Source organism: Megalobrama amblycephala, linkage group LG18 (genome assembly GCF_018812025.1).
Source record: "Megalobrama amblycephala isolate DHTTF-2021 linkage group LG18, ASM1881202v1, whole genome shotgun sequence".
NCBI classification, from domain to species: domain Eukaryota; kingdom Metazoa; phylum Chordata; class Actinopteri; order Cypriniformes; family Xenocyprididae; genus Megalobrama; species Megalobrama amblycephala.
This window is the reverse complement of record NC_063061.1, coordinates 18853089-18878671: the sequence shown is the minus strand read 5'-3', so window position 1 is coordinate 18878671 and position 25583 is coordinate 18853089. Positions and strand designations below refer to the sequence as shown.

Sequence of the window (25583 nt, the reverse complement as noted above, 5' to 3'; positions counted from 1 at the left end):
CAGCAATATCACACAAGCAATAGAGCTGTTCTTTTGTGTGCGTGATACTGCTTTTATACAACAGTTCATTAAACAAGAAGATAATAGAGTAACTTACATTTCATACACAATATTGCTGGTTGCTTTGCTTTTTCTTGGTCCGCCAATGAAAAACAATGAAAGCAGAATCAACCATTGCGTTTCTGAGCAACACACAGTTGAGTAATTGATTCAATGACTTATAGTATAGTTCTGTTTTGCACATTTCGCTCCAGTTTGTGGACAGTCCAGATGAAGTCATTTTTGTCATTAGCTGTCTGCACACAGCCCGTTTGTTTTTTTTTTTTTTTTTTTTTTTTTGTCTGTGTGGACTTGTTTGAAACGTAAAGGTTAAAGGTACAATATGTAATAATTTGTCCGCTAGAGGTCGCTAGAAGCCTAGCGTAGCTTGATGATGGCAAGTTTTAGAGCGGAATCTTGGGACATGTAGTCTCCATCTCAACGGACGAAAGAAAAGGGATTGGAGTCGGGAGGAACTCATGTTCATGGATGAGATTATTAACATTACTGTAGTATGAAGAGGAACTAAACGAGGTCGCTGGAGCGATTGTGCAACACACGCCTCACGAGCAGCAGAACTTTTATTATGACACAGTCGCTGGCGCTGCTTCCGCTTTTCCGGTCATAAATATGAGGTAACGCAGCTCTGTTTATTATTAGATACATTTGAGAGTGTTGAAAATATTATAACGTTACTCTGTGCGTTCGCTCGGCGGCTGCTGTGAGTCACTGTTGCACACTGCAGTAAGATAGATCGATTTTAGAATATCATATTAAATATCGTATGTCTTGTGTACTCACTATTGTACTCACTATCTGTACTCACTATTTCTTGTGAATGTGCGAGATTTCTGATTCAATAGCCACTATAGGCAAATAACTAGAAGAATAACAAAGTGCAGTAAACGGTATTTGAGCTACAAACCATTGTGTTTATGATTACGATAATGAATTAAAATGGCATGCAATTAATTTTAAAACGTATTGTATGATGGAGTTAATAAAAATCAAACTGCATCTGATTATGCTATGTTAGCTATTTGACAAAATAGTGTTTTTCTCTGAGGCATGGCAAAGCATGGTTATTCGAAAAAAAAAAAACTAAACGTGTCGAGCTATATAACAACAATTCGTTTTCTGTCTATAAATATATTAAAACAGTTGTTCCCTTGTCTATTAAAACGAGGAACATTTTAAAGCGTCTGTTTCCATGGTTTCTACAAAATAAAACGGTATGACGCCATTGACGGGCAACTCCTCGCACGTCCCGGAGCCTTGGTTAAAATTTTCTCACGATTTACAAATAGTTGGAAACATTTGGGATATTGTAAGTACTCAAGTGAACAAAATATATAACGCTGGCCTAGTGGTTTTTGGATATTTTACTGCAAAAATATTACATATTGCACCTTTAAAGTAAAAATAAAAGACATTTTCTGTGTTCTGCTCCATTTTGCACAAAATTAATTTGCGCAAGTCTTTAAAAAAAATCATCCAGACAAGGTGCTGTTGATGACACATAAGTCTGCATAGACTTGGTTAGAACACTGATGTTGTGTACAGGCATCAGAGGACGGTGCTGATAATGAAAATTACATCACGAAGACTGTCCTGTAAAGTGCACAGCAGAACTATAGGCCTACTTTTGGATTAAGATCCACCAGACTCAAAAAGAATGGTGTAATCTGCAGAAAAGTCACTGAAAAATCACCACCACTAACAAGCAGACTGACAGACTGTCTGGTACAAACAGACAAGCAAAGTGAAACAAAGTCCCAGAGCATTTATACTCTATAGTTTAATCTCTACTCACTATTTCTTGTGAATGTGCGAGATTTCCGATTCAATAGCCACTATAGGCAAATAACTAGAAGAATAACAAAGTGCAGTAAACGGTATTTGAGCTACAAACCATTGTGTTTATGATTACGATAATGAATTAAAATAATATGATAAATACCAGTTTGCAATATCAAGCAGCATAATGAACTCTGTTTGAACAGCTAAAATAACTGGAAGCAGTTGACACCGGAAACCTCTCACATTCAATTTACAAATGGCCCTGTCCGTTCTTACATTAAAAATAAGTTGAATAGACTAATCTGACAAACACCAACCAATGCCGACAATCACTAGTTTACAGTACGTCACTTCTCAGACATTCCATGACCCGACAAATGCCGATTGAATATGTTTAAAACTAGCGCCGACCAACGGCAACAGACGCTGATGGGGTCACTGTAATTTTGCCAAGTAAGACATGTTCCTGTATCAACATATTTTATTGATCCTGGAACAACATTAATATCTGAAAATTTAGTCCCTAAACCTAATCCTACTCATAAGTTATCCCTAAAATTAGAGGGAAATGATAGATGAATAATACTGATGTAGAAGCACCTAACCTTGTTTGAAAGCCTAAACTTGACAAACTGTAAACTTGTCCCTAAATCTGATTGGTTAATTGGAACGTTGTTCCAGGGTTAACAAAGATGCTGATCCAGGAACATGTTGTACTTGGTGAAACCATACAGACATGTCTGTTGGTGTTGGGTGGCGTCTGTCAGTATGGAGTTAAGTAGTGTTAAACCAATCAAATTTTAGGACAGGAACTAACTTTTGTATAACAGCATTTGAACTGCAGAGCATTTGGTGTTCTGTCAGTTTTTGGAATGTGAGAGCACAGCACCTCAATGTCATTTAAACACTGTTCTGCACACCTACATTCAGATATGTCAATCTTCAAAAACACTGTTATTAAGGGCAATTAGGTGGGTTGTTTTTTGTAAGGTCGTACTGGGGAGCTTAAGTTTAAATGTTTTTAAAAAATGCCAAAGGCAAAGGATACTTTAAAATCTTAAGCTTTCTAAGCTTCATGTTTATTCATTCCTTTTATCTTTCCATGTCCTAATATCCCCCTCCTCAAAGCCCATCAGGCCCCATTCCCCTCCCAGAGCCGCTGTTGTTAGGGTGTGGGTACCGCAGAATGTTTATTACGGAATGTCTCAAAAAATGCCAACATGCCCTTCTTCACGCTGGGAGAGGCCATTTTGGAAGGTGTGTGTCCTTGGTGTCGAGGTGGGAAGCTGGAGCCATCCATGGAGTTGGCTCGTCTAACTTTGGAGCCTGCCCGCCACATTTTGGACCTCACAGGAGGTGTCTGTGCAACCAAACACTTCTGGTATTGGACCTGAAGGGGGCGCCAAACATTTAGAAATACTTAAGAAGATGTGATTTTGCATTGAATTCTGTATCCATGCTATGAAGCTATGACTAAAGTGTGGGATATTTTATCAATTATGTAGGGTGAAATTCAAATAAATTTAGTATTGCCTCACCATACATGCAGCCTGAACTGCCTCAGAGATGATCCCTGCATCGGGCTCACACCAGAACACATGACACTCAAAGCGCTGGGTTCCAGCATCCACTATGACTGCAAAAGTGTGCGTGTCATGACCCACACCTAGGAAAGTTAAGTAACGTACTTGGGATTCCCAAAATGGGTCGTCTCCATCCTGAAATAAAGCAAGAGTGGAAAGAAAGAGTGAAAAACAGAAAGGCTATGGTTCACATAGAGAAAAGCATAATACTCATACTACTACTGCAGTAAATAGTGTGTATAGTACGCAAAGTGTCCTTATGCAGAGCATACAGCACTGGCCATTGTAAGCTACCCAAAAAATGCAGTGCACTTGACTTGACTTTCCATTTCATGTGTAATATGTGATTATTTATTTTAAACTACCAAAAGTTTTCTCAAATTTGAATTAAAAACAAAACAAATTTACCTATAAAATGAGTATGAATTTATGAAACTGGACAGCACTTGGTGAATTAAATATGGGCCCTGTTTACATCTGGTATTAAGATGTAAGATGGTTTTGGTTGATTGGATCACAAGTACCTGTTTACATCTGGTGTTTTTACCCATCTCTTTTGTCCACTTTCAACCACTTTTGTCCTGATTTTTCGAAGAGAGGGTCTATGGGTGTTTAAATGTATGGGTTGTTTTCAGATCTTTCAATCTAATGGACAAAATAAGCTTGTGCAATTTACGTATAAACGCGCCCGGAGACGATGGAAAACATATGGAGATCAGCTTTCGTTTCTGCTCTGACAGCCGCAAGACCACGCCAAACACTGTGAGTGTGTTAGAAATCAGGAATGGTGAGAGAACATTGTGCTTGGTACATTTTTCATCTTCAATCATCTTCAAACCAAACTAGATTCTTCAGCCAACAGAGTTTAAATCCCATCTCTAGAGCGCACTTTATATAATGTTTTATGAATTAGGTCAGTAGGCTGAGAGTAGGAGGTTTTTTGTGGCTGTTTAGACACATTAGACAAATGTATTTTCGACTACCTCTGGAAGTGGTTGAAAGTGGACAAGCTCAAAATATTTTAGATCTTGTTTACACCTGTATTTAGCATTGTCCACTTGTGGTCCACTTGTGACTAAAATGCATCTTAATACCAGGTGTAAACAGGGCCATGGTTAGGTGACAACAATGTAGCATACTACTCTTTGAAGCCCATTGTTGCATAACAAATATGCTGCATCCCAATTCGCATATTATCCGTCCAAATAGCATCGGAAATAAGAATTAGTATGTCCCAAATCGTAGTATGTTGAAATGAGTATTCCAAAGATACCCGGATGGTCTACTTTTTCCGGTTAGAAATCGAAGTGCAGATCCGTGCACACTTCTAACGGCTAATATTGCCCATAACACATTGCGCTGTGGACGAGGATTCAATTAGAACAACAGATACGAATAAAAAAAGTGTTAAAAAACAACAAACATGACAGATGTGCGAGACCGACGGCTAAGTAGAGCGGTTAAGATAAAGGGGCTTGAGTGATTAATAATCAGTATCTAACCTGACGAAAAGATATTTATTAAATGTTATCCACATCATATTGCATCTGCAACAGCGTTGTGAACTTTTACAACAATGCGTTTGGTCATTAACTTTTAAGTGCATCATTATGCAAAGATGAGGAGAGTTCTCTGCATGAAAGACCCATGACTGGCAGGTAACTACATTTCTCTCCGAAACAGTAGGAAATTAAATTTAATTGAATGTGGAGGATTTTAACTGTGACAAGATGATTGACAGGGTAGTTTAAACAGTAACAGGTTGCGTAACTAAGCGACAGAACGTCCGTTAAAGACGCAATTATGATGAGGTAGTGTGTCCCAAAGCTTGCATACTCTTCTGCTACACACTCAAAAGTATGTACTGTTTTTGTAAAAAAAAAGTACATACTTTAAGGACGTAGTGTAAGTAGGCGAATTGGGATGCAGCAATACTGTCTCACATGCTATAGAAAAATACTAACAGATGAAACCCACATATTCAAAAAATATACAGTATATAGGGATGCAGCATCAAAAATACTAATATAAAACTTGTGTAGTGTTTTTTAAACATTAGGCAGTATACAGTATAACCTGTACAGTATGAAGTACGCAAGTATTCTATCCCAAGCAGAGTACAGTAAAAATCCTCAATGTCAGTTAGTATATACTCTCACCTCTCCTCTCCATAAAGACAGAACTGTGTCAGACACATGGATGACTATCGGCTCCCACTCATCTCTGTCTCTGGAGTGCATGATACTCTCAATAGCTCTGTTCAACACTTCCATTCCTGTCAGCATATACATAAAAAACACATTAACCACAAACCCATACAAAACGTCACTACCAGGGCCATACATGTTTAAGCTAGGGTTTCTAGGTCTCTAATCAAAGTAATAATTAACCTGGTTTTAGATCTTAATCTTAATGGCCAAATCTTTTTAAACTTAAGCCTTTCATTGAGAAAAATGTGACATTTTAATTCAAGCTTGAGAGCAGGGATACTTGCATATGTCAAACATGAAGTGTTTGGTACTACATGGCCAGGTTTCACAGACAGGGCTTAGACTAAGCTAAGAGTAAGCCTTAGTTAAATTAGGACATTTAAGTAGCTTTTGTGCCTTGAAAACATTACTGTTGTGCATCTTGAGACAAAACAATAGCACTGACATAAGCCACGTTTCCACCGAAATTACCCGGAACAATTTGTCCCAGGAAAATTTTTCCTCCAGACCTGTTGCTGTCTGCATTTCCATTGCGGTCAAAAGTACCGTGAAGATTAGGCAAATTAGTCCGGTGACGTATGACTGTGCATGACTTTTCAGTTCCCGTCCTCCACATATTAGCTTACCTCGTCGTCGCTCCATCTGATATATTTTTTAAACTCCATTGTTGAATTGAACAGCAAACAACTCATACTTCATGCACAACAACAGACTTTTAAAAATGGTGGTCCAGCTGTGTGGATTAAACTAATCAAATGCTGCGTGAACTCAACCAATCAGCATGTTCAACGTCCAGTTCCCACCCCCAAAAGTTCCTGAACTTTGAAAAAGTACTACCTCGCGAGCAGGGAGTTTCTGAGGGGGGAATTTTTACCCAGAACTTCATTTAGACTTTGTCCCTGTGGTCGAAACACACTGAGTACAACCCCAAGATCCCTAGTTCCTGGGAAAAGTTCCTGTGGTGGAAAAGCGGCTATTATTTTAAGATATATCACTGCAAGTTGCTTTCAGTGAAGACTATGTATTTTAGTCTGGGACATGGGTTGTAATAGTATTACAGAGATTATCCTCTTTCATTCCAGTGTAAAAGGGGTTTATAAGATATCTGAATGGCCCGAATCACACTCACCCATTGCTCTGGATACAGGCAGGTTTCCAATGTACTCCACCTCAAACTTCTGCACCCTCTGCCTTACTGCTTCCAGGAAGTCAACTGGAAAGCACAAATTAAACAGTCTCATAAAAAGGATACCATTTGCGGTTTAGAAAACCAACCAATCTATTTTACAAGATGCCGCTTTCTCAAAGAGGCAGATGTTGTACCTTGGCGGGGCAAGTCCTCTGGGGAGATGCTCTCCATGGTGAGAGAACGGGTCATAGAGGGCTGCAGCGCCGCTTTCTCTGCCATGATCTGTGGAAACAGACCAATCACAAACAAACCACCATCACTGAAATATGGACATTTTTGATCATGAAACTGTTAAAGCTATTGTTAATTATGACAATAGATCATGACAGGATCATGTGATTTTACCTTGGAGCACATCTCATGCAAGGCAGATGCGATGGTCTTGGCTGGAGCACTGCAGCGGAACACATGGCACTTCAGCATGCAGGTGTCTTTATCACTGGCCACAAAGGCAAAGTCCCTACGGAGGACCAGAAGACTGGAGTAAATACTCACCACAGTGACTTTTATGAAGTACTAAACATACACACAAATTTTATATATTTAATCAGTCACATGTAGTTATTTATGGTCATGAAAACAATGGTTAAGGATCAAAAAGTTTAAATAATTACATTTTTAGGTTACTTTATTTCAATAATACACATGTCATTCTACTAACTATAAGTAACGTTGCAACTACATGTTAACTAACTCTCAGAGTATTAGTAGACTTAAAGAATCAAGGGTTCGGGTTAGTAGAATAAGTTGACGTACTTGCAAAGTTAGTCAGTAGAATGTCTGTTGAGGGATCATCAAAATTAAGTGTAAGCAGATATTAAGTAGAAAGTTTACTAATACTCTGACTGGTAGTTGACATGTAGTTGCAAAATTGCTTATAGTTAATAGAATGTCAAAAGTGGACAGTCCATCACAGAGCTCACACACAGACACGTACACACATTCACACTCTCATTCACGCCTATGGACAATTTAGAGTCTCCAGTTCACCTACGCTGTATGTTTTTGGATTGTGTGGGAAACCAGAGCACCTCCTGGCTCAAAACAGTAATATTGTGAAATACACCGATCAGGCATAACATTATGACCACCTTCCTAATATTGTGTCGGTTCCCCCTTTGCTGCCAAAACAGCCCTGACCCGTTGAGGCATGGACTCCACTAGACCCCTGAAGGAGTGCTGTGGTATCTGGCACCAAGATGTTAGCAGCAGATCCTTTAAGTCCTGTAAGTTGTGAGGTGGGGCCTCCATGGATCGGACTTGTTTGTTCAGCACATCCCACAGATGTTCGATTGGATTGAGGCCAAGTCAACACCTCAAACTCATTGTTGTGCTCCTCAAACCATTCCTGAACCATTTTTGCTTTGTGCGCCCTGCATTATTCTGTTGAAAGAGGTCTCAGCCACCAGGGAATACCATTTCCATGAAAGGATGTAAGCCTACATGGTCTGCAACAATGCTTAGGTAGGTGGTACGTGTCAAAGTAACATCCACATGGATGGCAGGACCCAAGGTTTCCCAGCAGAACATTGCCCAAAGCATCACACTGCCTCCACCGGCTTGCCTTCTTCCCATAGTGCATCCTGGTGCCATGTGTTCCACAGGTAAGTGACGCACACACTCCTGGCCATCCACGTGATGTAAAACAAAACCTGATTCATCAGATCAGGCCACCTTCTTCCATTTCTCCGTGGTCCAGTTCTGATGTTCACGTGCCCACTATTGGCGCTTTCGGCGGTGAACAGGGGTCAAAGTTGGCACCCTGACTGGTCTGCTGCTATGCAGCCCCATATGCAACAAACTGCGATACTAAATATTAAAAAATTATTAAACCCGATTCCAAAAAAGTTGGGACACTGTACAAATTGTGAATAAAAACAGAATGCAATGATGTGAAAGTTTCGAATTTCAATATTTTATTCAGAATACAACATAGATGACATATCAAATGTTTAAACTGAGAAAATGTATAATTTTAAGGGAAAAATAAGTTGATTTTAAATTTCATGGCATCAACACATCTCAAAAAAGTTGGGACATGTTTACCACTATGTGGCATCCCCTCTTCTTTTTATAACAGTCTGCAAACATCTGGGGACTGAGGAGACAAGTTGCTCAAATTTAGGAATAGGAATGTTGTCCCATTCTTATCTAATACAGGCTTCTAGTTGCTCAACTGTCTTAGGTCTTCTTTGTCACATCTTTCTCTTTATGATGTGCCAAATGTTTTCTATTGGTGAAAGATCTGGACTGCATTTCAGTACCCGGATCCTTCTTCTATGTAGCCATGATGTTGTAATTGATGCAGTATGTGGTCTGGCATTGTCATGTTGGAAAATGCAAGGTCTTCCCTGAAAAAGACGACGTCTGGATGGGAGCATATATTGTTCTAGAACTTGGATATACCTTTCAGCATTGATGGTGCCTTTCCAGATGTGTAAGTTGCCCATGCCACACGCACTCATGCAACCCCATATCATCAGAGATGCAGGCTTCTGAACCGAGCGCTGATAACAACTTGGGTTGTCCTTGTCCTCTTTAGTCCGGATGACATGGAGTCCCAGTTTTCCAAAAAGAACTTCAAATTTTGATTCGTCTGACCACAGAACAGTTTTCCACTTTGCCACAGTCCATTTTAAATGAGCCTTGGCCCAGAGAAAACGCCTGCGCTTCTGGATCATGTTTAGATATGGCTTCTTTTTTGACCTATAGAGTTTTAGCAGGCAACAGCGAATGGCACGGTGGATTGTGTTCACCGACAATGTTTTCTGGAAGTATTCCTGAGCCCATGTTGTGATTTCCATTACAGTAGCATTTCCGTATGTGATGCAGTGCCGTCTAAGGGCCCGAAGATCACGGGCATCCAGTATGGTTTTCCGGCCTTAACTTACGCATCATTACGCACAGAGATTGTTCCAGATTCTCTGAATCTTTGGATGATATTATGCACTGTAGATGATGATAACTTTAAACTCTTTGCAATTTTTCTCTGAGAAACTCCTTTCTGATATTGCTCCACTATTTTTCGCCGCAGCATTGGGGGAATTGGTGATCCTCTGCCCATCTTGACTTCTGAGAGACACTGCCACTCTGAGAGGCTCTTTTTATACCCAATCATGTTGCCAATTGACCTAATAAGTTGCAAATTGGTCCTCCAGCTGTTCCTTATATGTACATTTATCTTTTCCGTTTATAGTTTATGAAATTTGTAAATTATTGCATTCCTTTTTTATTCACAATTTGTACAGTGTCCCAACTTTTTTGGAATCGGGTTTGTATATATATATATATATATATATATATATATATATATATATATATATATATACTTTATATTTCCATGCAGTGGATGATGACTCAATTGCATTTGACTTTGCCATAAGCATGCTGGAAAGCCACAGTAGTGAGCAGCCCTTCTAAGAATAGGGCAAAAATAAAAATAGGACAAAACCCCCTGCAAGCAGGAAATGACATCGGCCAGCTGGGTATTTACAAAGTGATGCAAAACCATCTCTAATCTTTCAACCTAACGTGTTGTTCACTAAATCTCCTCACATTAACCTTAGAAAGTCTCTCTTAGCTGACTGTTTGTGGCAATATCAGATGTCAATGTTCTATAAATACAGATCGATCAGCATTTCTGGGCAGTATGATTTTCTAATTCCATACACAACGGTGCATTCCCCCTGATTCTTCAAGACCTAAAGCTGCATGCTGGCTCCATCAAAGAGAATGTTTTATTCATGAATATTACATTGGAGAAATGTAGAGCAGCGGTGTTTGATACAGCATATGGCTCAAGCTCACACAGCATACTGATGCTTGTGAAATCCAGTACTCGTTTACTCTCAACTACTAAGGGAGAACATGTAAGTCAAACAGAATAACAAATGAGTTTAGTAAACAGGCAGATGGAAAACTTCATTGTATGAATACAGAGTCATTGTGCCAGCCCCTTGCAGATCTCAGTTAGGAAAGAGCTCAGGGTTCCACATTTACACTTAAGCTAACTAGACTGGAAGGGTCTATTTTTGGATTTGCAATCTAAACACATTCTCACAATATAAATAATGTATGAAGACGATCTCATTGGCACATGCCAACATGCTCTAGTGATGGTCCCATTACAAACTAATCGGTTCCCCCTTTGTCCAAACAATTTTGACAAATCCAAAAAAATATCATGGCTACTGAGACTCTGATTGGTCCATCATGGCAGAATCATCTGCATTTATTGTTTGTTTGAACACGGGAGGGAATTTCTGAGACATGCAGAGCAAACAGACATTTAAATAAATGTATCATCATTGGTTATTAATCAAAAAACACTTGTACACTTGAAATTTTGTTATACTTTTTTGCATTTAGTACAATTTACACCTGAGATGCATAACAGTAAAGAAATGAAATGAAAGAAAACATGGCTAATGAGGAGCGCTACTTCATGACCACGACATCACGAGACATGTTTTCTAGGTCTAATTGAAAAAAAAGAAAAAAGTGCAGTTATTACCTGTCTCTGTTTTCACAAGTGGTGGTTTAAAAAAGAAAAAGGAAACAAAGGTTAATAATAGTTAAAATAATGCAAAAGAAACGAGAATTTTTTTTAACAAGCTAAAGACCCTTATGGAAAAAATAAGTGCATTTTAGCATACTTTTAAGTTCTTATTACAGAAATAATATGCTTTAAAAGAAAAGCATACTGAATCAAACTGAATCTGATGTTTTTGGACACTTAATTGCATGTAATTAAATTAAATGCATGAAAACAATACATAGTTTAAATTTATATTACATGCAATTAGACTTCTGCTTATTTGACCCACTTAAGTAGGACTTTAAGCATATGAAAATGTAATTTCATAATACCTATTGTCTTTGAAATATAGTACATGTGTATGCGACCATGTATTTATGGTAAACTAAAATATACTTTAATGTAATTTCTAGTGAAGCTTGTATGCAATGTACTGTATTTTAATATATTTTTAATTACACATTTGTAATGATGAAGTTGCAATTTAGTACATTTAAAATACATTACCTTTAAATGCAATATCAAATAACACACTACAGTTATAATCAAGTACTTTCCATGTACAAAACATTGCCATGAAAGTGTACTCTCTTTAAGTGGCCTTTTATTTCATTAATATTATATTATCTGCAAGTTCAGTTTTATAATTTTACTTTTTATACTTTTTAAAAGTGTACTTTGAAGTACATTACAAGTGCACATTCAATACAATTAAGTGCACTTGTTTTTCACAAGGGGAGCTACTCTACTCTCTAGTAAGCTTGAGCCAGTAATCGCTTTCAACACACACAAATCAAAAACAAATGCAACACATTTCATGCAAAACATTTCTTATTATAGCTTGCAAATATTCATCATCAATGGCTCTGTGTTTTACAGGTAAACCACAACTCAACTCAAAATAGCTACACCGGGCGTAAATTTAAAAAGCTCTCTGTTTTTAAAGACCTGCCACTGCCTGTCACTGAATGAGGAAATATGACTGAACTGAAGGGATGTTGGCCATTTGTCATTTAGCAGGCTCATAAATTTTCTGTTAAACTGTAATGAATGGAGTCTCTGCAGAAATCCAGATTTATTCTATGTGTGATAGCATTGAAAAGTAAAACAAATTGAGAAATTTTAAACCCACAAATAGAAAAAAGGTCAGTCTACCTGCCGTTGTTGCAGCCCACCCCCCATACACGGATGTTGATTATGGGCTGACAATGGATGAGGCTGCGATCCACAGGGTCCATTAGACTGAGAGTGTCCTTCTTGAGCACCATCATCATATCCTGACCCTGAACACACACACACACACACACACACACACAAACACACACATATGCTTTGAGTAGTTACCATGACCTTCTGTGAGAGCTAGGCTAACTGCACTAACCTGATGTGATTTAATATAATTCAAACAGAACTGTAAAATAGTGTGTAAACCTTCTGAAAATTGGTAATGGACATATATAATCAAAATATATACTGGTAACACTCAGCAGTATGTAGCAACAAAGTTTTGTGCTATTACAGGGTTAGCGTGCCACTACTGTTATTACGCTTATCTGAATGATTTCAACGGACCTCCAAGGACATTGGTGGGCCCCAGCTAAGCACCCTCTCATTTATTCTAAGTTACATGTATGAGTCCAGGCTGTTCTCACCTCTCCCCAGGCGCCAACTGCGTCCCGGCCCTCTGCTTTACTGTGAGAAAGCTGCTGGATGCAGTTGTTTACTGCCAGACTACTCTTGCCAGGGGTCAGTTCCTCCTCAGGGATCTCAACCCAACCCAGCGAACGCACAGCAAAACACTGAAAGACAAATGGAGAGATTCTCATAACAGTACTCATACTTTAGATAGACTATATATGTGGCAAAATATGTTGACACGTGTAGCTAAATTCATTGGCATTAATAGTGAGTTCTATCTCTCTAATACTTCTGAGAAGCCTTTCTACTCTATGTATCTCTCTCTCTCTCTCTCTCTCTCTATATATATATATATATATATATATATAGAGAGAGAGAGAGAGAGAGAGAGATACAGTAGTAGTTAACAAAAGTGATGTTCGGACTAGGAAAATTTATATTTTATACTCTATATTTAAATATTATTAAAAAATTGTTAAGGATTTTGTTTGCGTAGTTTTGCTTGGAGTCAGTTGTTTTTTTTTTTTTTTAACTAATAACAATGGCAACATGAAACAAATTGTGCAGACTTAAGTTTTGGCCAGGATTTCATATAAAGAAATTATGAACACATTCAAAAACGTCTCGGGTTTTGACTGTAACCCTAGTTTCCTGAGAACAGGGAATGAGACACTGTGTCCTGAGAAGCTATTGTGGAACACCACAGCGTGACTGATGTCTGAAGCTCATGTCTAATCATGGCAATTTTATTGGCCGGTGACAGCCTATGATGTCACTACTAGTGCAATCAGGAAGTATAAAAGGGGCGCTTAGAGAACATGTCATCCACTTCTTCATCTGAAGGAACTATGCAGGCAACCCGGAAGCATGGCAACGAGACGCAGTGTCTCATTCCCTTTTCTCAGGGAACCAGGGTTATAGTCGTAAACCAAGATGTAAAGGGATGAAAGTGAACTTGCACTGCGTCCTGAGACGCTATTGGGGAATGAAATACCCACGCTGCCATGCTGAGGGGAGTGCATGCCGTAATGGTTGCACAAGAAATAATGGCAATTCAGAGAAAAGCCAGAATCAATCCCCAAAGGCTGTCAGTGACAGTACTCCCTACGGCCACTGCCCGAGCTATAAGCTCCATGAAAAAGTACCTTTCCAGAGTAAGCAAAAGGACTTGGTCAAAGGCTGCTCAAGGCTTGGAACCAAAATCTTCACTCTATTTTGGGAAGAGGTTCCTTTAAGGCAATACAGCCATGGGTAGAAAGGCCCTGGCCAGTCACTATTAGGGGGACATACGTCAACCCCCAGAGCCACCAGGGAGGCTCGCTAGCCAACAACCTGTCTCTTTCTTAAACAGAGTCTCACAATTAGGAGACGGGCATCCTGAGGAGCACGACTCAGCACACCGACCCTTGCAACTGAGGGGAGTTACAATGCTCATCCTGAAGGGGTTTCCCAGGATCTACAGAGTGCCAAAGGCAAGGCCAGTTTATTTATATAGCACATTTCATACACAATGGTAATTCAAAGTGCTTTACATAGAAAAGGAATTAAAATAATCATAAAATAATCACAACATATGCATAAGAAATAAAAATATCATGCCTGACAACCTGAATCACTAAATTCGGGGCTCCCCTGTCTGAATGCAAAAGTCAGATAGCTTGGGTTCAGAAGACACACTTGTAGCAACTCCCAGCTTCCTAGTGACCTTCTATCCTTCAATAGGGAGGAGTTTTTCCGACACATTCTGCCTCTGATGGCTTCCAGTGTCCCTCCGACCCCTCAATGGAGTGGAATTATCAAAGCACTGTGGAGGCTGGGTAATCTACATAAGACCCTAGAGAGGGGAGTATGATCTGTCTGGAGCTCCAAAAAGCAGTGGACTCAGCAGAACAACTTTCTAGAAATGAGAGGAGACCAGCTTACTCAGCATAGAGGGATTATCAAGGTGGCCTCATGAAGGCTAAACACTTGAGACTGTGATCTACCTGGAGCTCAGAGGAGCGGCAGCCTCAGCAGAATGACTCTCCAGATTGAGAGGAAGCCAGCCCACTCACTACAGAGTGAATTTTCTTTACTGTACTTACTACATTGGGAGAAAGAAGAGGAGAGGGTAGATGTAATGACCCTCAGAGGGAAGGAATCCTTCACTGATGCTGGGTATGTCTGTGTTGGATCACTTCCCTCAGATCCTCTTCTTTCTAGCGTCGCACCTTTTTCGTGACCTGCTCCTTGGAAGAGGAGGAGAGCGCTGCCTCTTGCACCCCTCCTCTATGTGCTCACGCATTCCGTTTCCCCCAGCAGCTCAGCATATGCGGGGCAGGGCGGCTAAGAGGGCACAGATGACTCATCTTCTTCACCCTCAGCAGCCATCTCCTGCTCTTATTGGCTTGAAGCCAACAGAGTACTGGCTGCTGGATCAGAAGATGTAAGGGATACTACATCCTCATCAAGGAGCACACTCTCATCAGCCGCTGAAGGGCGTGAGAGATTTACACCTCTCTCAAACCTGTAGCTTGTAGTTTTGCCAATTTTTTTTGCCTTTTTTATGGTTTAATCAGACAAGTATAGGGTAAATATCCCCTCAGGACATCACTTTTGGCCGCTACTCACAATTAAAAGAAATTAAGTTGCCATTACAAGACATAGTCACAACTGCAAGATGAAAAGTCACAACTAAATAGTCACGATCACAAGAAATAAAGTCATATTGTGATATTTAAAGTCTAAACTGTGAAATATAAAGTACCAAGAAGGGGGTGCTGCATACATTTGGCATGAAGTTAATGTTGACACTCTGGGTAACATCCATTTATATTACAGTAATTACTAGTCGGATGTTTTATATTGTCATACCTCAGAGTTATTTACTAAGCAAGTAGTCATTTAGCAAATGATTTAATCAAATATGACTCACAGTACACACATATTACAGTGACAACCCTGAAGTATCCTGGGGTTTAGTTTTTTTTCTTTTTCTTTTTTTTTTCATTCACATTGATGATAGTTCATGACTCACTCCTTAGGAAATCAAACCAGTAAGCTACCGTTTACCAACCTGGTGACTGATGGAAGCCAAAATGTTTTGTACAGAGCATATATCTATGACCCTGCCTAGGATCATTTTACACAGACTCAATAAAGCTGTCTTAACATTGCATCTCTTGTGCTTTTAGAGGTCACAGCCCTCCACCCCCACCTTCTATATACACTCCACCAATGCACACGCATATACACACTACTGAATCACTAAACATGCCCTGATTAATGCTCCTTTCCAACTCTGGCATTTCACCATCACTGGTTACCTCAGGATGTGCTTTCTTTTAAGTGTGAAATTTGTGGGGCACAGTGACTAATAGCAGAGAAAACAGTAATAAATTGTACATGTTAAACAGTATTAGGGCAGCACACAGCAAGATTCTACCTTGGAGTCGGGATCCATGTTGGCACAGAAATACTCTTCCTGCCAGGAGGGCCTGAAGTAGAGCAAGAGAGCACATCATTATGATAATGACCCATAATTAAATACTGGGCTCATTCACCAGAAAAAATAAATAAATAGGAATACAAATTAAGTCTTGAGATGCTGAACACTTATTTTTCTATTTGGTGTTCTACTGAAAGCACTTTCATTTATGCTCTATAAAAGACTATTCAGACCACTGGGGTATTTTGTCCTGTAAACAAGAAACAGCTCCTATAATTATCACTCTCTGCTTTGGCCATGATGCTTGTGAACAAGTCAGAGCATTCTGAGCATACTTCCTCCCAATAATAAACAGTGGTCCTGAAGAGGAAAATTATATAGTATAGAGCTATAAAATAGAAAGTCCTTTATTGGGGTCTTTGTCTCGGTAGAAACAAAATAAAAAAATAAATCAGAATAATAATTAATTAGACTGAATAATACATTAAACTAAATTTACATTCAATGGAATATTACACTAAAAAGTTAAAAATTGCAATCTTTGGTATCTGAATTTTATATAGCGTAATTTTGTTCTGACAATATATGTGAAAGTAATTGCATTCCCTGAAGCTGTCAACAATTCCACTTAGCAGCAGCCAATCTCAGCTCTCTGAACAAAGTCATTGGAATGGTCAGTCAATAACAAACATGGCACTCAAAGGGTTAGTTCACCCAAAAATTAAAATTCTGTCATTAATTACTTACCCTCATGTTGTTCTAGACCCGTAAGACCTTCGTTCATCTTCAGAACACAAATTAAGATATTTTTGATAAAATCCGATGGCTCAGTGAGGCCTCCATTGATAATAAACACTTTCAGATGCTACTAAAGACATATTTAAAACAGCCCATGTAACTACAGTGGTTCAACCTTTTGAAGTGACAAGACTACTTTTTGTGCGGCAAAAAAAAAAAAAAAACGACTTTATTCAACAATATCTAGTGATGGGCGATTTCAAAACACTGCTTCATGAAGTTTTGAAGCTTTACGAATCTTTTGTTTCGAATCAGTGGTTCAGAGCGTGTATCAAACTGTCAAAAATATTGTTGAATAAAGTCGTAATTTTGTTTTTTTGGTGCACAAAACTTATTCACGTCGTTTCATAACATTAAGGTTGAACCACTGTAGTCACATGAACTGTTTTAAATAAAGCAATAAGCCCCAAGAAGCCGTGGTTTACAGAGAATTTATAACAGCTAAGGGATGTTGTTAAAAAAACTCCTTAGCTGTTATAAATTCACTGTAAACCACAGCTTCACAGGGCTTATTACTTTTAGAAAACGGTTACTACCCAATACAAATATTAATGCCAAAAAATATGTATCAATGCAACTTTCATGAAGTAAAATCATTAAAAGGCTTCCTTCCGCTGGAAAAAATAGTCCCTGACCGTGAACAGCAACAGAAGTTACATTTATTACACCATTAGATGGCGACAAAGATTGTCTTTATGAGCGAGTCACTCAGCCACAAAGACTTTTATATCGAAATGTGAACACGGAACAAAGCGCAAATGACAAATACTTTGACTAGCGCTGTCATCAGGGCACGGGAAAAATTTTAAAAAATGTAACATTAAATGTTAAAAAGTGAAGATCGCAGCGAACTTTCAAACAGGTTTTTTTCACAGGACTGACCTGAAGGAAAATGCTAAATTTGAGTGCAGGTAATACACTCGGTCACTCGACATCTCTCTCACAATAATCTTCTACATAATACAGTATGCTTCAATGAACAAAATCAATAGAGAACAAACATATGTTTACATTGCTAAGACAGAAGCAGCAACATACACAGTCAGTGGCGCAGCGATACTTTTGTAATGTGGTCAGCTGTATGTTTTCGGGAATTTTACAACGGCTTCGAACGCAGCTCTACCAATCAGAATCAAGGGCCAGAACTATCGGTTTTATAATGTCTTATTATAAATATCTTATTATAATGTATTATAATATCTTATTATAATGTATAATGAAGGTGTTAATTATCTTGCTGTCAATGCAGGCCTCACTGAGCAATCGGATTTTATCAAAAAATATCTTAATTTGTGTTCCGAAGATGAATGAAGGTCTTACGGTTGTGGAACGACATGAGGGTGAGTAATTGATGACAGAATTTTCATTTTTGGGTGAACTGACCCTTTAATAAAGGCACATTCCAGCCTGTTAAATAAACGTGTCTACAGTATTTTGTCCTTCACTGGCAAGGACCATATTTAGCACTACAAAACTCTTCTCAGTGTTCTCAATTCCCCAGGTGAGTGCTCGCTTTTGTTCAAGCATTAGTGTGACTGGGGCCTTATGGCCTGATATTATAGTGTTTGGAGGTTAGCCAAAAATTAAAGTTTTACTCTTCGTCCCACAGTTGTACAGGCCACACCTGACTGGCTATCTAAAGCAGAGCCTCTTTTGTCATTTCCACTAGCAGCCAGTGGAGAAGACATTTGTTCATAGGACTCCAGGTGGGTAATACCACCTTCAGGTATATGAATGTGTTTGTTCATTTAGATGTCTACAGGCTTCATTAGTGGGGTAAACAAATGGGGAAACAGAGAAAAAAAGGTGCTTTTTCATCTCCAGAGCACCAGAAGAAGAATTTGGCTTAACTTGTGTGTGTGTGTTTCTTGCTGCTAAGCTGTGCCAGATTTTAATTTGCATCAAGGATGCAAATTGACACAGTCCATGGGTAATGTGTTACTACACCCAACACATTAAAACAATTGTGATACTTTAGTTAAAGACACATTTTTAACAAATTATTTTGTGGCTGCGCACACATTTTAACAAATTATTCAGTAGTACTGTCAGGTTGGTTTAGGTTTTGTTGGTGTTCATGTCTTTTATTTTGTAATAAGTCATAGTAATGTTTCACCTGCCCTCATGTGATGATGTCTTGTGCTCCCCTTGTGAATGTGTCACATTCTCACTGGTTCATTGTTCATTGCTTTCATGCGTCTTTTGTTAGGTCATTAGTCTTTGTGTATAATATAGCCTTCATGTTTCACTGTTTTGTTTGTGCATCCGCTGTTGGTGAGTTTGCAACGTTCATGTTTTGTTCATGTAGTCAAGTCATTGTTTTGTTCACTTTGGATCATATTCAATAAAACTGCACATGGGTTCAAATCAACTTGCCTTCGTTGGACTTTTCTTACAAGTACAAAAGACTGCTCAAGGAGACCTGTCCCTATGACTTTTATCAAATGTATGCACATAAATGGAAACTGTTTATTACACTGCGCTCTGGAATACTTGATTCACAAACATGGCATGGTGTGGTTAAAAAAAACTAATTGATGAACTGTATAACTTGACCAGAGGAAAATGATATAGCTTAGATGTTCATGCATCCATTTTTTTTAATTTAAGTATCAACTTCGACTCAGACGATTCTCCTCAAATTTCTTAGGAGACATAAAAATGGACATGAATGAGACAGTTAACATATAATAACATTAATTACTGGGGTCTTTTTTCAAAAGAAAAATCTGAGAAGCAGGAGATATTTATAAAATCTCATTAGTGATTTTATTTTACTACAGGTACATCAAAAAAGGTGACCAGGGCTAAGACAGAAAAAATAAAACTGTCAAGTTGCTGTGTAATAAGTGGAATATTGTCAGACAGTTATTATCCTGGAACTACATTCCAGTCAAACAACCACTTGTATTGAACCTGGAATATTCCTAACCCTAAAATTATAGGGAAATTATTTCAACAAGGATGTTCCAAGAACATCCAAGAGCATCTCCAACTTGGTTAAAGTGTTAGTTCACCTAAAATGAAAATTCTGTCTTCATTTACTCACCCTCATGTTGATCCAAACCTATAAAACCTTAGTTTATCTTCGGAACACACATTTTTTGATGAAATCTGAGAGCTTTCTGGCCTCCGATAGACTGCAATGTTATTACCACTTTCAAGGCCCAGAAAGGTAGTAAAGATATTGTAAAAATAGTCCATGTGACTAGAGGTTCAACCGTAATGTTATGAAGTGTCGAGAATATGTTTGTGCTCAAAAAAACAAAAAAAACAGAAATAACGACTTTATTCAACAATTTCTTGTCTTCCATGTCATTCTCCTACGCTGTTCACGTTGTAAACACAGTGCGGTGCTTCCGGGTTCTATGTGAGAATTTCATTATTTACTTCATAACATTAAGGTTGAACCACTGTAGTCACATGGAATATTTTATACCTTGAAAGTGGTAATAACATTGCAGTCTATCAGAGGCCAGAAAGCTCTCGGATTTCATCAAAAATATATTAATTTGTGTTCTGAAGATGAACAAAGGTCTTACAGGTTTGGAACGACATCAGGGCGAGTAATAAATTACATAATTTTCATTTTTGTATGAACTAACCCTTTAAATCATTTTGAGCTTCACACACTTTTGTTCACACATTTTATTGTCTAGTTTCAGAGAAACATCTGTAGCCTGTCCTCAGCTGTACGGTCACCAGCGCAGGTGTTATTCCCTCACCTTTCATTCAGAGAGGGTAGAGGTTTTTCAGTCAGTCTGTCTCTTGATTCCCGCCTTGATCTACTGCAGTCTGAAGAAATCAAGAGTGGAGATGTGATGGCTGTCAGAAAAACACACACACACACACACACACACAGATCAGAGTATCTCACCTTGATCTGGCTGGCAGTGATGCCATTAATGGTGTTTTGTTCCTCCTCTGCGCTGTAGGAGGGATGCTGCCACTGTGTGGTGCCCGTGGGCACGTGCCAGTAATATGTGCCAGTGCTGTCACGTATAGTGCGCCATCCTGGAGGCAGATCTGAGTCCAGTTCCAGACTCTGATCATTCCAGATGTTATCTGCACAGAGAATGGATTACTGGATTAATCCGTACCTGAAATAAAATGTTATAAACATTTCATATGCTAACTTCAGGGCAGCATGCAAAGATTCTTGTAAATGTGCCATGTTACAATTCCCACCTACTAGCACAGAGCCAGCAGCCCACACACACACACACATGCTGAGATTCACTGAGGCAAACACACCCTGAAGTGAGGTCGCTGGGCTCAGATCTACTCATGAGAGACAGACCAGGCCCTAATCTGCCCACATGACACAGCCTAAAATGAGGTCAAAACTAAAAGCAGAGCTGTCTTATTAAAAAAAAGGGCTGGACTAATGTTCATTTCCATTATCTCTTACTCTACCACCCTGTCCCCTCAAACATTTCATTTATATGTAACTACTGTACTGTATCTGGACTTTATTATGACGTTTTTTTATTTATATTAACTTGATTATAATTTTATTTTTTGATTATTTTTTGTTAATGTACGATAATATCATTAGGTTTACATGGAAATTGTACATGCAGAACTACAAAGGTGGGCACTTTTCTTGCCATTTTTTAGTTTATTAAATAGTATTAAATTAAATAGTATTACATAATTTTATTACGTTTACAGCTACTGTAACAATAGGTGTCTAGTATCCATTTAACATGTTTAAATTCATTCCACAAAATACCACTGATTAAACACTTATAATGGTGGTGCCATAGAAATGCATAACACCCAGTCCAAGGATGTGAACAGCTCCGAATATAACATTGTGTGTTGTCATCTTGAGACTATGGTAATTATTTATATTTATATTAGTACATGCATAAAATTGTATTTATGCTTTATTTTAAAGATATATAAATGTCAAACATACTCTTTAAAAATATTCACTTAAAAAAAAACAAAAAAACTAGCAGCTGTGGTTACCAGAAATTCGCTGTAAAAATATGGTTTTAAGTATTACTGGGCAGAATTTTGTTGCCTGTATGTTTTCCTGTATAATTTATAACCATATAGTGCATAAACTGATAAAATGTTAACATGTGAACTACTAAACATGCTTTGATAACCACCATAATAGTCTATAAACTGTGGCCAAAACTCATAGATGGTGCACAGTGTCACACAAAGACAGACCACCATAATAACTAAAATAATGAAATTAATATGAACTAAACAACATAAAATGTAATACTAAATACCCTAATTTACATAACTAAAAGCAAAAATAAGAAACCATATCTGTAAATAAAATATAATCAGATGTGATGCATCTGTTACACACAGAAGGGGACGGAGACACAGGTAAGGTTAAGATCTTTGTTTATTAAACAACCAGAGGATGATAGGCAGAATGCAGGTGAGTGAAGGCAGGATTAGTTCGTGACTGTAGCTGTGACTGGATCTGATGTGGTTTCTTATCTTTCCCAGGGAATGTGGATGCAGGCAGACGTGGAGCAGTCAGGACATGATTACACTCACAGGAGACACGGAAACACTAGGAGTCATGGCGAATGCTGGAGACAGGTAAGCAGGCGTTAGAAGAACCCTTGAGGTAAGCATAGCAGGTAGATATGCATTAACGAGACCGGACAGTAACTGTGTGCTCTGGAGTGTCTTTTATGCTGCGGTGGTGATGAGTGCTGATGAGTGTCAGGTGTTGCTTGTTAATACTCAGAAGAGGGAGTGCATTGTGATTGGGTGAGTGAAGAGCCTGGCGTGTCTGTGACATTACCCCCCCCCCACCCCCTCCTGAGGACCGTTGACCCTGACGTCGTGGTGGTCGACCCCTGCTGCATGGAGCTGGATGGTTAGGATGTCTGGCATGGAAGTCATCGAGAAGGCTGGGATCGCGAATATCATTCCTGGGGACCCATGACTGCTCTTCGGGACCGTATCCTTCCCAATCGACTAAAGCCGGGCACACATTTAACGACTAGCTAAAACATTCTAAGACTGTGCTCAACATACAGCGATTGTTTCCTGTGACTGAAGCAGATTTATATACTTACACATGGAATTTGAACACCGACTGTAATCGCAGACTGAACGCAACTGGCTCTGACTGGACACGATCAGTCATAAGTATCAATTTACATTCATAATCGGCCTTACAATCGTTAAGTGTGTGCGCGGCTTAAGTACTCCAGGTGACCATCACGGCGCCGGGAGTCTAAGATGTCGTTCACTGCGGAAGAGGGGGGTTCCTCGGCTTCGCCAGGCTCTGTGGAGGGAAGAACAGAGGGATGGTGAGGTTTCAACAGTGAAACGTGGAAAACTGGGTGAATTTTATACTCAGGAGGGAGCTGCAGGTGATAGGTGACAGGGTTGATCCTCCAAGTGATGGTGAAGGGGCCAATGAACCTAGGACTCAGCTTCCTACAGGGCAGGCGCATCCTGATGTCCCGGGTCGACAGCCAAACCTTCTGTCCTGACTGGTAATCGGGTGCTTGGGAATGCCGAAGGTCAACTGTCGTCCTGCACCTGCGTAGGGCCCGCTGGAGTTGGAGATGAGCTGAGTCCCAGACCCTCTCGCTCTCCTGGAACCAGTAATCTACTGCAGGGACGTCCGATGGTTCCCCATACCAAGGGAAACAGTGGGGGTTGGTAGCCGAGTACGCATTGAAACGGAGTAAGACCAGTGGTGGACTGACGGCTCTTGGAGACGGCACATTCCCGGCACCCCTGTACGTACCTCCTGACGTCGGATGCCATGTTGGGCCACCAGAAGCACTGTTTAAGCAGCGAGAGGGTTTCATTGACTCCTGGGTGGCCAGTGCCCAGTGAAGTATGCGTGGAGTGAATGAGGGGAGTGTGTCGTGTCCGTGGGATATACTGCAATCCCTGGGGGCAACCCAGCGGGGTGTTGGTAGAGGCACTCGGCTCGGGGAGCATTTCAGCAGACCAAGTGATGGGACTGACAAAGAGTCTTGAAATACGGAGGGGGCGTTGACAAGTCCATACGGCATGACAAGATATTCAGTAGTCCCATGCAGTCCCATGGCCGATGAGGAGGCAGCTTGGAGGCTTCTTTAGGACAGAAGACATCACTGAAGTGGGAATAACAGGCAGGGATGTCCGTTGAACGTTTCTCGAGTGGACTTTCCAAGAGGTAGCGCAGACTGGAATTTCTTCAGAACTTTGAAGACTTGGAACAGGAAACTCAGGAAAACAGTCATTAAAACTGAGTGGATTTGGTATATCTTCGGCATGGCGGTGGTTTTGAGCTGGAGCTGACGACAGAGGGTTCCAGAGATGAAGTTTCCGGCTGACCCAGAATCAAGGAGCGCATTGACTGGAAGGCAGAGATCAGCAGCAGTAAGGTTTACAACAATAGTGAGTGGTTTCATCTTATTCAACGTAGGCATGAGGACACTCACCATTGGTCGCACTGGACAAGTGGGGCATTCAGAGATGAAATGCCTAGCACGGCCACAATAGATGCAGAGATTCTGGGTCAGCCTCCTCTGTCGCACAGCGGATGTAAGACGTGAATATTCAACTTGCATGGGTTCGCTGGCTGGTTCTGGATGGCTGACGGATTCTGGTTGGCAGAGGATGGATGGAAATAGTGGCTGGCCCTGGTGCTCTTTGAGACACAGCTGCATACGAGTGGCGAATCTGATGGATAGCTGGATGAATTTCTCAAGCCCGATGGAATCCTCATATGCAGTGAGATGCAACCGCACATGGGGATCGAGACCTCGACGATAGGTGGTAATATAGGCTTGTTCATTCCAACCACTTTCTGCAGCTAAGGTTCGAAACTGGAGGGCATAATCAGACACGGACATTGAACCTTGTTTCACTTGGCATAATCTCTCACCGATTGATGAATCCCAGGCTGGTTTCCCGAACACTTCTTTAAAATGATTAGTGAAGCTTGACAACGACTTGACAACAGGATTTTTCTGTGTCCAGAGAGATTCAGCCCAGCGGAGAGCTTTCCCTTCGAGTTGAGAGATTATGAAAGCCACCTTAGTGCTGTCATCAGGATATAAGTGTGGTTGCATCTCCAGGACCAGCGAGCACTGCAGAAGGAATCCATTGCAATCCTCCGCCGAGCCAGTGAAGGGTGCCGGTTTGGCCATGGGGCTGGCAACCGCAATGGGTGAAGGAGATGCAGCGGTGAATGCGGAAGTGGTCGCTGGAGGTGCCAGAGTGGAAGTGCTGGTTAGAGTGCGACGAAGTGCATCGACCAGGTCTTGAAATGGATCCGGATGGCTCATCTTGGTTGTTGACGGTGTGGTCCGGTCTTCTGTTACACACAGAAGGGGATGGAGACACAGGTAAGGTTAAGATCTTTGTTTAT

At 39.9% G+C, this 25583-nt stretch overlaps 1 protein-coding gene across 2 annotated transcripts in view; it reads right to left on the bottom strand.

Moving 5' to 3' along the window:
• Window positions 1-1410: 1410 nt before the first annotated feature.
• Window positions 1411-25583, bottom strand: part of apbb3 (amyloid beta (A4) precursor protein-binding, family B, member 3) — a 36606-nt gene continuing 12433 nt past the window's right edge. Inside the window, exons 3-14 of one of the 2 annotated variants that reach the window (XM_048165938.1) lie at window positions 21076-21286; window positions 20947-21009; window positions 16421-16472; window positions 13011-13157; window positions 12514-12641; window positions 11335-11340; window positions 7167-7281; window positions 6956-7043; window positions 6762-6845; window positions 5582-5697; window positions 3378-3557; window positions 1411-3229 (exon numbers count right to left, since the gene is read on the bottom strand). In XM_048165938.1, the coding sequence (XP_048021895.1) occupies window positions 3005-3229; window positions 3378-3557; window positions 5582-5697; window positions 6762-6845; window positions 6956-7043; window positions 7167-7281; window positions 11335-11340; window positions 12514-12641; window positions 13011-13157; window positions 16421-16472; window positions 20947-21009; window positions 21076-21286 (1415 nt within the window). In that variant the 3' untranslated portion in view covers window positions 1411-3004. Of the gene's footprint in view, window positions 3230-3377; window positions 3558-5581; window positions 5698-6761; window positions 6846-6955; window positions 7044-7166; window positions 7282-11334; window positions 11341-12513; window positions 12642-13010; window positions 13158-16420; window positions 16473-20946; window positions 21010-21075; window positions 21287-23503; window positions 25530-25583 lie in introns of those variants that run through there. The other variant, XM_048165937.1, reaches the window with a different exon arrangement.